At 37.8% G+C, this 12008-nt stretch overlaps 1 protein-coding gene and 1 pseudogene across 2 annotated transcripts; one reads left to right on the forward strand and one right to left on the reverse strand.

The window, feature by feature from the left end:
* Window positions 1-2067: 2067 nt before the first annotated feature.
* LOC125188359 (tRNA A64-2'-O-ribosylphosphate transferase) lies at window positions 2068-7371 on the reverse strand. 2 transcript variants are annotated; one of them, XM_048085154.1, is made up of 7 exons: window positions 7086-7371; window positions 6281-6435; window positions 4115-4802; window positions 3700-3800; window positions 3331-3439; window positions 2972-3031; window positions 2068-2607 (listed from the first exon to the last, which is right to left on the reverse strand). In XM_048085154.1, exons 1-7 carry the CDS (start codon window positions 7369-7371, stop codon window positions 2438-2440), a joined length of 1569 nt encoding a protein of 522 aa, XP_047941111.1. In that variant the 3' UTR covers window positions 2068-2437. The 2 variants fall into 2 exon arrangements, with proteins under 2 accessions (XP_047941111.1, XP_047941112.1); XM_048085155.1 differs by having other exon boundaries at window positions 6281-6430; window positions 7086-7235.
* Window positions 7372-7692: 321 nt separating this feature from the next.
* On the forward strand, window positions 7693-12008 carry LOC125188360 (annotated as a pseudogene).

A 12008-nucleotide genomic window follows, 5' to 3' on the forward strand; every position in this document is an offset into this window, starting at 1 on the left:
CATCGTACAGAAGTGAAGATACTCTCATCAGACCTTTCTGGCTTAGAACTTTGGAGGAGAGGAGAAACATCGTATTCGTTTCCATTTGTCTTCTCACTGCTTGGCAGCCTTGGCCACAGCGAAGTAAGGTTTGCAGGACATCTTTCATTGCTGGTCTGCTCGAAGGGAATGCGCTGGTAGCCTGGTACAAATCAATCCAAGCTTCAGTATAGTGTTTATGTCTTCCAAGTAGAGGGGATCCTTTAGATCCTCTTCCATAATGTCAACTATTTATTTGCCTTCTTGAATATGACGCCACACCGAAACTCTCTTACCATAATGACCCTCTTTTCAAGTTATCAATTCAAAAAGGACCACACCAAAATTGTACACATCAGAGCACTCCCAATGCTCTCCCTAAAAACTCCCTTATTTCTCCCTAACTCCTGCCACATCAGCGCCACATCAGCACCAAAATTTATCCCCAGTTTTTAGCCAACTGCTCCAATGGTTTCTCCCTTATTTATCTCTTATTTCTCTCTTATTTCTCCCTAACTCAACATTTCATTTTTACATCATTACTAATTTAATTGTTTTATTTTTGTATATAATAAAGCTAGCTAATTTATAAGACAAGACAAATAATAGTAATAAAGTTCGTTGTATTAAACACGAGTAAAAAATTACAACGACGAAAATTAAAAAAAAAATAGGGGGGAAATTATTTTAAATTAATTATTAAATTTTAAATTTATAGGGGGGGAAATTAAAAAAAAAAAAACTATTTTTATCGCCGGATTATCGCCGATTCCTCCCCATTGCCGGCGAATTTTCGGCGATAATCGGCGATAAAACGCCGGATTTAACGTCGAGTGCATTGGGAGTGCTCTCAATCTTCTAACTCACTCTTCTTGTTTGAGCATACTCTGAAATTGATCGTTAATAAGTTAATTTCCAGGGAATCAAATGAGATTCAAAAAATCATCTGCGAACGAAATATACTACTAATACTTACCTGGAGCCATATATCCTAAGGAGCTGGCTACTGACATGGTATTAGGCTTTCAATGTTTGATCAACTTTCTTGCTAGGCCAAAATCGGCGATCTTTGCATTGAATTTAGAATCTAGCAGGATGTTGCTTGATGTTACATCTCGATGGATAGTTGGTGTTGAGCAGTGATGGTGCAGATAGGTGAGACTTTGAGCAGCTCCAACTGCAACATGGTGGACTGAAGCTGAGAGTTGTACGATCTGTTTGTGCTATGAAGCCATCTATCAAGACTACGGTTCTCCATGTACTCGTACACAAGAAGCTTTAAGGTCTTACTTGAAATGCAGTAAAGTAGTTTCACTATGTTGGAGTGCTGAATAGTGCCTAGTATCAGAATTTCAGCTAGGAATTCTTTCTCAAATTTCTCCTCTAATTTAACATTGTCCCAGATCCTCTTAACAGCCACATACTCTCCTGAGCAGCTTATGGGTACACGGAATACTCTCCACTTCCAATTTTATTCTCGTCTCTTAACCTCGATAATACGATTGCTTCTGTGAAATTTAGCCTCTGGAATGGAGTGAACTTCCAAGTTGAGCCTGAAACCTGCTTTCGCTTTATGTAACTTCTGCAAACATATATTGTGTAAAGAAAGACTGCTAGGAAGGCCACTGCTGCAATCACCTAAAGAATATGGCAACCTGCCTCAGTTTGTTACCACCCCTCTAAGTAGCTTATTTGCACACAAATCTTGGGCACTTAACCGTCAAAGTGGTTTTCAGATACCTCAAATGTTTGCAGCTTCTAGTACCTCCCAAACTCTGTTGGTAATACACCTGATAGATTGTTGGTGAACAACTTGATATTTACCATAAGTGGTATTCTGGCTATGTTAGCTGGTGCCTCGCCGGACAATTGGTACCTCAATCGAATGGCCGAACTTACACTTTTAATAATTAAAGGTTAGCTGGGAATTTAAAAAACTTAACTGTTAGCTGATTTTATAAATTGATATAATTAATTTATCATACATCCTGAACACATAAATACACAAGAACAATTAGAAAGAGCATCCAAGGCAGACCCATAAACATCTTTTTACTAAAAAGTTGAAGATTCCTCTTCAACATGTCCCTTTTTTTCCTTTTGATTTCTGAATAATCAAGAATCTTACATATCTTTCAGCACTCAACTGATCTAAAATCCATGTCTATAGGAAGAATACAATTATCATTGCAAACTAATCTAAGTATTATCAAGGGGAACCATGCCCCAATATATCAGCTCCCAAAAGCTTAAAACTACACTCGGATATGTACCACATGCCAGAAATTAGGCAGACTTGCGTCTCATACACGGACTGGGTCTGTCTATTACTGGTGTGTAGCTTAACCTTCAACAGCTAGCGAGGATCTTAGAGTATATCCGATACCGACATACTTGTGTTGCATAATGGAACAATGTCTTATGAAACAGAGGGGATATATTCTCCACCGAGGCACGCAAACACTTGTTTCAAGTTTCCCCTTGATGGCCGCGCATTTATAATGTACTTGCATAGAAAAACTAACCGTCTCCGCAACTCCAGCTTCGTGAGTTCTCTCTTAGCGAACGACCTCCCATCATCAAAGTTTCCTGTTGGAGCATTTCACAGTCAGAGATCTTTGAATCACTTCCAAACAAAATTACTCAAAACCTATAACTTGCGCAATTTCCCTAGTGAACTTTTTTCACTTTTAATAATCGTTGCACAATTTGATATTCAACCAATCACATAAATCATGTGGACTCCGAGCAATTTGTACATATGAGCTCAAAGTGTAAATAAATATGATTTCATTAATCTAGGCACTATTGTATCACACTGAACATTCTAATAAGAGGGCATAATCTTAAGCGCAAAAACTTATAAAACATGCTACATTCTAATAACATGGCATATTCTTAAAAGCAGAAACTTATAAAACATGCTGAGAGTAGTGCAATATCCTAATCCTACCTGCTTCATCAAAAAATGATGTAAAAACAGCCAGACAAACGCATACACTAATATCTTCTCCTGCAAAAATGTAAATGAAAAAAGATGTAAGCAAATGCTTTAGCAGTCGATGAAATTCCGTCCAAATCACAATGTACGGAGTATTAAATTATCACGCAAAAACAATGTCATTAAGGAATATGGAGAGAAAGAAGGAACTGCAAATGTATCTGTGTAGAGAAGCCAAACAGAGATAGACTGACACTAGATAGAAATAAACAAGTCAAATATAGGATGACGAGATGCATAACAGCATAAGTCATAATGATATATTACCATCGTTACATCTTTTACATTGAATGCAACATGAGAGCGCTTACCGTTGCAACAGCAGATGAGGAGTGTATTCCCCTGTCTTAACTGAGACTGGGCAAAGTTCAGAGCAGACGGAAGATTCCTTAACAAACTAAAACGGTCAAGTTTAGAGTCCTGTCAAAAGAAGAGAAAGGGAAAACTGTCAATGCCAAGATAGGAGGAGAATATGATATTATTCAGTATATTATACAAGAGACCTACACATATATATAGGAAAAACTAGGTTACAAATATATATAAGGAAACCTAAATACATTAATACTCTACAACACTCCCCCTCAAGCTGGAGCATATATTGGTAGTGGTGGCCAAAAGAAAGATAAGGAAATGCAGGATATCAAAATCTATAAAAACACATTGATAATGATACAAACCAGAATTGGCAAGTGCAAATACATCCCAGGATTGTGGAGAGACACAGAAAATGATTCCCTATCACAGTTCAATATGCAGCAGGTAGGAGGGGCTTCCATGGCTGCAAATTAGGACATCATTAAAATGGGTTTGAGATCTATATTCACAAATCCACAATGCACATCTTAAAAAAATCAGTTTTTTACAACCCCACAAAATCACAACAAAAATTTAGGTTTTCTCATCCTGCTTACTCCAACTTGATCTGTACATTCTAGGATGATCTATTACATTCATAGTTTGGCACTCATTTACTAAGTTTGGATCAAAAAGGTGCAAACTGAATTGTTTTAACTCACTTAAAGACAAATATTTTAGAAACAGAAAAGAAAAATCAACAATTTTGCCAAGTCAAAGATGCTGTAAGAGTAATACCAGGTTGAGATTTGCAAACTGCAATGTTGGTTGAGCCCAAAAACGATATGTGGTGATGGTAACTTGATTTATCACCCTCGGGAACCGTTCTGCTATCCAACTGTAATGACTCTCCTATCAGAAACTCATTTGCACTCCCAGGGCACTTAGAAGCTCTGACAGACAATTGCGGTGCACGTTCTCCCCTGTGTGCACGACACACACGGTCTTTTTCAACAATATTTGCAATCTTTTGATTACATGTGTCAGGACCTGAGCATATTATATCATTCACATGTTTCCAGAAAAGATCTGGCGATAAGCCTCTAGCCCAACTCTCTTCATCATCTCCAGCTCCAGCAATATAATTCCAACTAAATTCAGATGTAGTTCGCTTCTGAGAGCCACTTAAAGATGATGTTGAAACAAGTATGATAGGTGTAAAATCCCAAGAATCATATTCAGGTACTTCATTTAACCAGATAACAGTTTTTTGTGAAATCCATAAGGGCCTTAGGGGTTTCCTCAGAGCTAATGCAATAGAAGCAATATCAGCTCCACTAGCCTCTAATTCCATGTCCCAACCTTCCAAACGCTTTTCAATCATTTCTTTCTCGGTTTGAGAAACCCAAAGGGGAAGATGCAAGGAACAATCCCAGTCAGAAATGCCTTGGTCAGGATTCACTGGCTCATTTAAGATGCCTGATTGCTATTAAAACATAGAAATGGAGGTCAACACTGATGCATGTGAATACTAGAAGCACGTATTCAAGCTAACAAGAATATTCAAAAGGACAGCAAGATAAAATTGGGCAAAATTGAACATTGTTATTAACTTATTATCCAACAAATGAATGAGAAGGGACGTCAGGGGCTCATCAGCATGCAGGATATCAAAGAGAGATGGCAATTGCTGTAAAATTCAATAACATATAAGTGTGCAATGAGTCACTAATACTTGCAAGTTGCAACCTTCACTTTATATTTGCAAACAAGCTACATCCAAGACTTAGCTGATATAAGATTAGATCTGGCTGAAGGTAGAATCTAATGCATGGGCAAACTCAAAAGAAATGAAGTTTAAGCAAATTAAAGTTAATAGCAGAACTGCAAAATATTGTCATTCAAGAGTTCGCCAAGAAAGAAATTCAATAAAACTCATAATTTGTACCCTAGTTAATTGAATACGAGGAAACACAAGCATACAAGTCGGTAAATGCAAGAATTCAAGAGGCTAGTTTACACTTATGACAGATTATTAGTTCCTACTTCCTAAGATACAAATATATTTCTAAATTAAAGAAGTATAAGATGTAATATTTCTTGATTCTTTTGAACGCACTTCACATCACAATTGGTTTCTTCCCTTCATTTCTTGTAAAAAAACACTAGGGGGATGCTTGCTAATTTGGGGGAAGGAAATGGAAAAGAATATGGTGGTCTTAGAAGGAAATGTTGTGTAACTAATAATTTCATTCCATATCTCATTCCTAGGGATGAGCCATACCCCTAAATGTTGGGGAGCAGCAGTGAGCACCCAGAAAACTGAAACCTTCAATTTTACAGAACAAAAAAGACTCAACTTTCATAAAACATGGACCCAAGCCACCATATTATTTTATAACCAATCCATGAAGTAACAACACAAAATGTTTTTTATTGATGATGAGCTTAACACAGGGGAAAAAAACAAAATCTTCACTTATGGTATAACTAAAAACCATTGATCTTTCAACATATCAATTACACTAAATTCTTACAACATAAATGCTATTGTGTCGACTTACACAAATTGTTACAGTTTGCAACCTAATCCCCTTCTATGATGGTTAACCATTCAAACAGTAAATTTTTCACTACAACCCTTCAGTATATCTCAGCTCCCAAGCTTTCCTATTTTTGAGTTATATTCCGTTTTTGAACAATAAGGTGAGAGCCCTACTTCCATTGCAGTAAAATTCTTAATAACTTGAATGAGAACACTTTGAAATTACTAGGTCTTTGAAATTCTTAACCAAAGGCTTTGAAATTATATACTAGAATAAAATATGTAATATCCCAAGTATGATTTTTCCGTATAAAAAGTTCAAGCCAAACAAGTTGAATGAGAACACTTTGAAATTACTAGGTCAAGGATAAACTTCAAGAGTAATACATGCAGGCCAAAAAAACAATATTTATACTTACATTCTGCAGACAATCACATCTATCCTGTCTTTTCTTATAATTGAGAATTGCACGATTTAAGACACAAGTCCAAATTGGAATAGTCTTTGACATGCTATCAGGAAACCTCTTCCCTTTCCGTGTTGAATCAACAATGATACATCCTCCCTTCTGTGCTACCCACCAAAAAGCACATAGACAAGTCAATATACTTTGTAAACTACAGCAACTGACTTAAAAAGCATAATAAGACACTTAAAACACAATTTATTCTTGGTAAAATCAGCCGCTTTGTCTAAAAAATATGTTCTCACTACACTCAAGTCACTCAATAAATATGAATGAGTATTGGAAAACAGAATCACTTTTAATTCAAGCAGACATTGGATCAACGAAATCAGATATGTTGCTTGTCATCAACAAGGAACCAAGCAAGGTTCAAAAAATTCTACATTTACATTGAGGACCTACACACATCAACAGCAATCATAAAATTGCTGTCACTGGTCTACTAATTTCCACTAGAAATCAATCGCCAAATGAGCTTGGAGATCACTGCCAACATGATAACCCCACACATTCTGTTGTAGTTTACTAAATTTTAAACTGAAACTAATATTTTAAACAAGCACCACCCTAAGGTGTTGCATCAATTTTCAAACTACTCATGGTTATGTATGATTTTTGCTAAAGAGTCGCTTGGTCAACCAGAAAACAATAGTTCTGAAGGAGTTTATGTATTATCAGCACTCAATTAACTTCAAATAACGCATTTGGAATCATAATTCAATGTAAAAGCATCAGATATGGGAGAGAGAGATGGTACCAGCGAGGAGGGCGACATGGAGGTTGAGGCGGGCGGTGCTGAAAGAGAGGTTGTTGGTGTGGCCGTCGGTGGATTTAAAGTAACAGTTGGAGTGGAAATTGGGGGAGTACCAGAGGCCGCACCGGAGATTGGCGAGAAGCGGGAGTTCCGGCCATAGCTGCGCGATTTCTCCAACGAAGATGGAGTCCTCGTAGATGGAGCGCAGGGCGTTGTACAGGCTGCTGTCTCTGCGCTTTATGCTCCGACAGATTTTGTATATGTTTTGGCTTCGTCTCTGCTCCTCCATTGCAACTCAGTCCTGAATTGACTGCGACTCGAATCGCTGAATTTCATTTCTGGGTAACAATTCGATTTATAGACTCAAAATTATGGTATACTCAATACTGTTCTCACTTTTAAAGCCCAATAAAAAGCCCATCATCTTAGCCCTTCTCTCTCTCCTCCTTCCAATGCCGGCGACAAAAGATCACCCCCTCCACTTTGGCCTCTTCTCTGCTCCGACTTCTTCGCTTTCTTCCTTGAAAATTGACATTGGAAGTTACAGGGAACTTTGAAGATAAATTTATGATTGGTGCCTGAAGCTGGGAGGTGAAATCGGCGCTGTCTCAGCGATGGCATTTTATCGCCTCTCACCAACTGCTCGGAGCCTCCAGCTCCGCCACCGTCGCTCTTCTCTCTCCGCCGCGCAAACTTATTTCCACTCGCCTCCACCATCCGCCGACTCATGCCGGCAATCGTGGTTTCGCTTCCAAGTCTCCGGAACTTTTCACTCTGAAAATAAATTTAACAATGACTGCAATTCATTACGGTCAATTGGAGCCTATCACCGTCTACTTCAGTATTCAAGCTTTTCAACTGCACCATCCGATGAGAAACGAGAAGAGCCGAGAATTTCCAGGGTTAATGAATGTGATCGGTCGTGGATTGATGTTTATTTACCGGAAAAGGTGCGGCCCTATGCTCAGCTGGCGCGGCTGGACAAGCCGATTGGGACTTGGCTCCTGGCATGGCCCTGTATGTGGTAAGTTTGTTTCTCTCTTTATTGTTGTTAGTTCCCAATTCCTTTGGATACACTGCCCTGTTTTGGGCGATTTGTTTAATCTCTTTGTCTATATTTATTCTCTTTCTATGACATTTATGATTGCATATGATGTCAGTGTAAAGAGAAGTTGAAGTAGACTAAGGTTCCCATTTTAGGAACTTTGTATAATTCTGAAAATGGGAAAACGCCAACTCGGTTGGCATGTGTAAAGAAGCAGTTTTAGGCATAATGTTGGGTTTGATCTAAGTGGTTTAGTTGGCAGACTTAAAAGTTCATGCAGCATTTTGTGCTAGTGCGTTTGAATCCAGTTTGAATCCCACTTACAGCATTTTGTGCTAGGTGTTGGATCATGTTTGTTCGAGCATGTTCCTTGGTAATTGCTTCAAGCACTAAACATAGATGACTGTTTTTCTTAGTTTTAGTACTTTGTATTCACCCTGAGAATGCACACCCAAAGAATGTAAGAAGATAATTGTGATGATTCGGAAGTTCACTGAGGTGATATTTTGGGTTTAAGGTCAATTACGATGGCGGCAGCTCCAGAGAGCCTTCCAGATATTAAGATGATGATGCTTTTTGGTACAGGGGCGTTGCTGTTGCGTGGGGCAGGGTGCACTATTAATGATCTATTAGATCGAGATATTGACACCAAGGTACATATCAGTCTAAAATTGTACTCCCTCTGTTTCATTAGTGTTGGATCATATTCCTTTTTGAGATGTTTCATTAGAGTTTCATTTCCTTTTTTTTTGGCAAAATACACCGCACTTATCTCTCTTACTTTACTCTAGTCTACTTTATTCTCAATCTCACTCGACTTAACTTTTTAAATATGTATTCCTTAATCTCCGTGTCCAAAAGAAATGCTCCAACACTAAGGAATGGAGGGAGTTCATTATTGGTTGTATGTGTTCAAGATTTTTAAAGAATCACCGGGTGTGCTTAGTGTCTAATACTGTGGGTCAGGGTCTCAGGGTGGCACCAAGAGAGAACAAATCTTAATACATTTAGCTATTTCATTATATCTTTAGCTATTGCATTGCAGCATATGATTTTTCTTAATGTTTAGTGTGCATCCTTCTTCCTTCTATTGATTGTATTGCTTCTGCTTTTGATAGTTTAATATGGTGTAGGTAGCAAGGACAAGGTCAAGGCCCATAGCAAGTGGTGTGCTATCACCATTTCGGGGGCTTTGTTTTCTTGGTTTCAATTGCTTTTAGGGTTGGAGATTCTTCTGCAACTGAACAATTATAGGTTTGTACTCATTCTTTCTAGTCTTTTATTGCTGCGGTTTGTTTCCTTGAATTGGCGTGCTGGCTTAAGAGCTTAGCATTAATGTATACAGTGCAGTGCTGATCTCTTAGAAGATACAGAATATATGAAAACAACACCATAAGCATATAAGTTTTACCTAGTACGAAATCTCATCCACAGCTAGCATTTCTAGAGGATTCAATCAACTTGCATACTATGTAACAGAAGCTCTGAATTGCTAATTTTTATTAAATAATTCTAGGAATCAGGATCGCAGAAAGTGCAGTGATTATGATGTATTAACATATAATGGACTACGTTCGAGAAAATGTATCCAACTAGTTCAATTTGTTGCATGTATGATTCAACAAGAAATATTTTGAAGTTATCAGGGAGCTCTTACACTTGTTAGATGTCATTCTTCTTAGGAAGTAGGAATGATTTCCAAATTTGGAATATATGTTGAATGGTGATTAGGTGTGTATGTTGCTTGTTTATTGCTTGACTCATAAAACATTATGTAGCCGCGTTCTTGGAGCTTCATCTCTGCTGCTCGTCTTTTCATACCCTCTGATGAAGAGACTGACTTATTGGGTAATGAATTCCAATCTCGATCCTTTTTAATCCTTGCATCGGTCCTTTTGTCTTGAGAGGGGCAAGGTGAGTGAAGGCACTGCACACTGCACACATGCACACAGACACCAAGGAACTTTTGTCTGCTTCTGTACTTTGACAAGCTCTTCCATACGAGTATCTAATATATCTTTAGATGTGTATCTATGTCGGTGCAGCCTCAGGCTTATCTTGGATTGACATTTAACTGGGGTGCTTTACTTGGTTGGGCTGCTGTTAGAGGAAGCCTTGATCTGTCTGTAGTGATCCCACTTTATGCTTCTGGTGTATTTTGGACCCTAGTTTATGATACAATTTATGCACATCAGGTATTGGCTTATTTTCGATCATGCAGTATGGTTCTGATATAAATTTCATGAACTGGATTTGTATGTCTTCGTAATTTAGGAAATCTAATATCTTCAAGGCTTTTAAGAATTTGGTTCTTTCCTTTTGAGTTATATCTTATGGGTAAGATTTAGCTCCCACAAAAAGTTTTGGGGGAAAGTTAGCCTGGTTTTTTCATTTTTTCTTTGGCTTGCTCATATTTCCATGATTCCATCCTAAGTTCAAGTATATGATAAAAAATTGTCACCGTAAATAAGAATCGATACTTAGTGTCCTTCATTCCACATTCGCCATTAATAATTTCCATAATATCAGTTCTTCCATAAACAACTATTTTGTCGTTTTTCATTTGAACATTTCGGTGCTGAATGTTAAACCTCTATATGAAACAAATAAGTGCTTGTAAATATTATGTATTTCCGTTGTTACAGAATATGTGGTTCTAGTGCCATTGAATTAAATGACAATTGTACATGCAGGACAAGGAAGACGATATGCGAGTGGGTGTGAAATCAATGGCATTGAGGTTTGGAGATTCAACAAAAGTATGGATTTCTGGGTTTGGGGCAGCATGTATCAGTAGCCTTGCTCTTAGTGGACATAATGCAAATCTTGGTATGCTAGTTTTATTCTTATCTCTGCCAGCACATATTTGTGCTTCTCTGCTACTATTGGCTCTCCATATTTACACCTCTCTTCCTTCAATCTCTTTGATTGTGATGGTTGGTACAGAATGGCCATATTACGTATTCTTAGTTGCTGGATCGACACAATTAGCGTGGCAGATACTCATAGTGGACCTTTCAAGCCGTGCTGATTGCAACAGAAAGTGGGTACCTCAATGCTTGTTTTCTGTTGTTTAGGTGGCATTTATGTTAACATATGAGCATGTTCTTATCAATTATCTTCTACATCTCTGAAACTATAGGACTTATAATAAAAAAAATATAATGGAAAATGATGCATGTATTATCAGCAAATTTCAAACTAGTCAGATCTTTTTTTGGGTCTGATCTGTGAACTGCTTGTAATGACTATTTCCCTCTCTTGTATTTTTCCTTATCATCAGATTTGTATCCAATAAATGGTTTGGAGCTATTATCTGCACTGGGATTCTTTTTGGAAGACTCTTATCATGATAGAATTAACATCAGGTATTAAACACCTATACAACAATAAATGATCCTGTTCTTGTAAATTCTAGTTGTATAGATAGTAATTCCATCTTCATCTTACTATTTCATTGTCTTTACATATAAATATTCCTTAATAGATTTAGAAGCATTCTTGAGCACTTGTGTCAATGTTACAGAGGCAGGGGTTGATGGCTTTCCTTGGACAATGCCCTGCAGTTGCAAACGCGTGCTCAACTCTGCTCTCCATACCTATTTTGCATAAACCGAAGGCATAACACAGTTCAGAATAGAAGATCTCGAATTCTGTACAAGCTAGCATAAACTTACGTATTAGTGACGGCCGTTTTAAGGGCACCGGAGGTTGGTCTCATTTCTTTGGAGGGAAAAATTAATTTGTATGTGGACTGACAACATGATCACACACTCTTCAAAATTTCTGCATTGTTTCACTTTAAGAATAGTGTGGCTGACCAAGAAAACACAAAAGCAATGTGGCTGATGCCTCCGCTTATAATTGCCTTTGCCAAGAAA

The sequence above is a fragment of the Salvia hispanica genome, chromosome 5, assembly GCF_023119035.1.
Source record: "Salvia hispanica cultivar TCC Black 2014 chromosome 5, UniMelb_Shisp_WGS_1.0, whole genome shotgun sequence".
In the NCBI taxonomy this organism is placed as follows: domain Eukaryota; kingdom Viridiplantae; phylum Streptophyta; class Magnoliopsida; order Lamiales; family Lamiaceae; genus Salvia; species Salvia hispanica.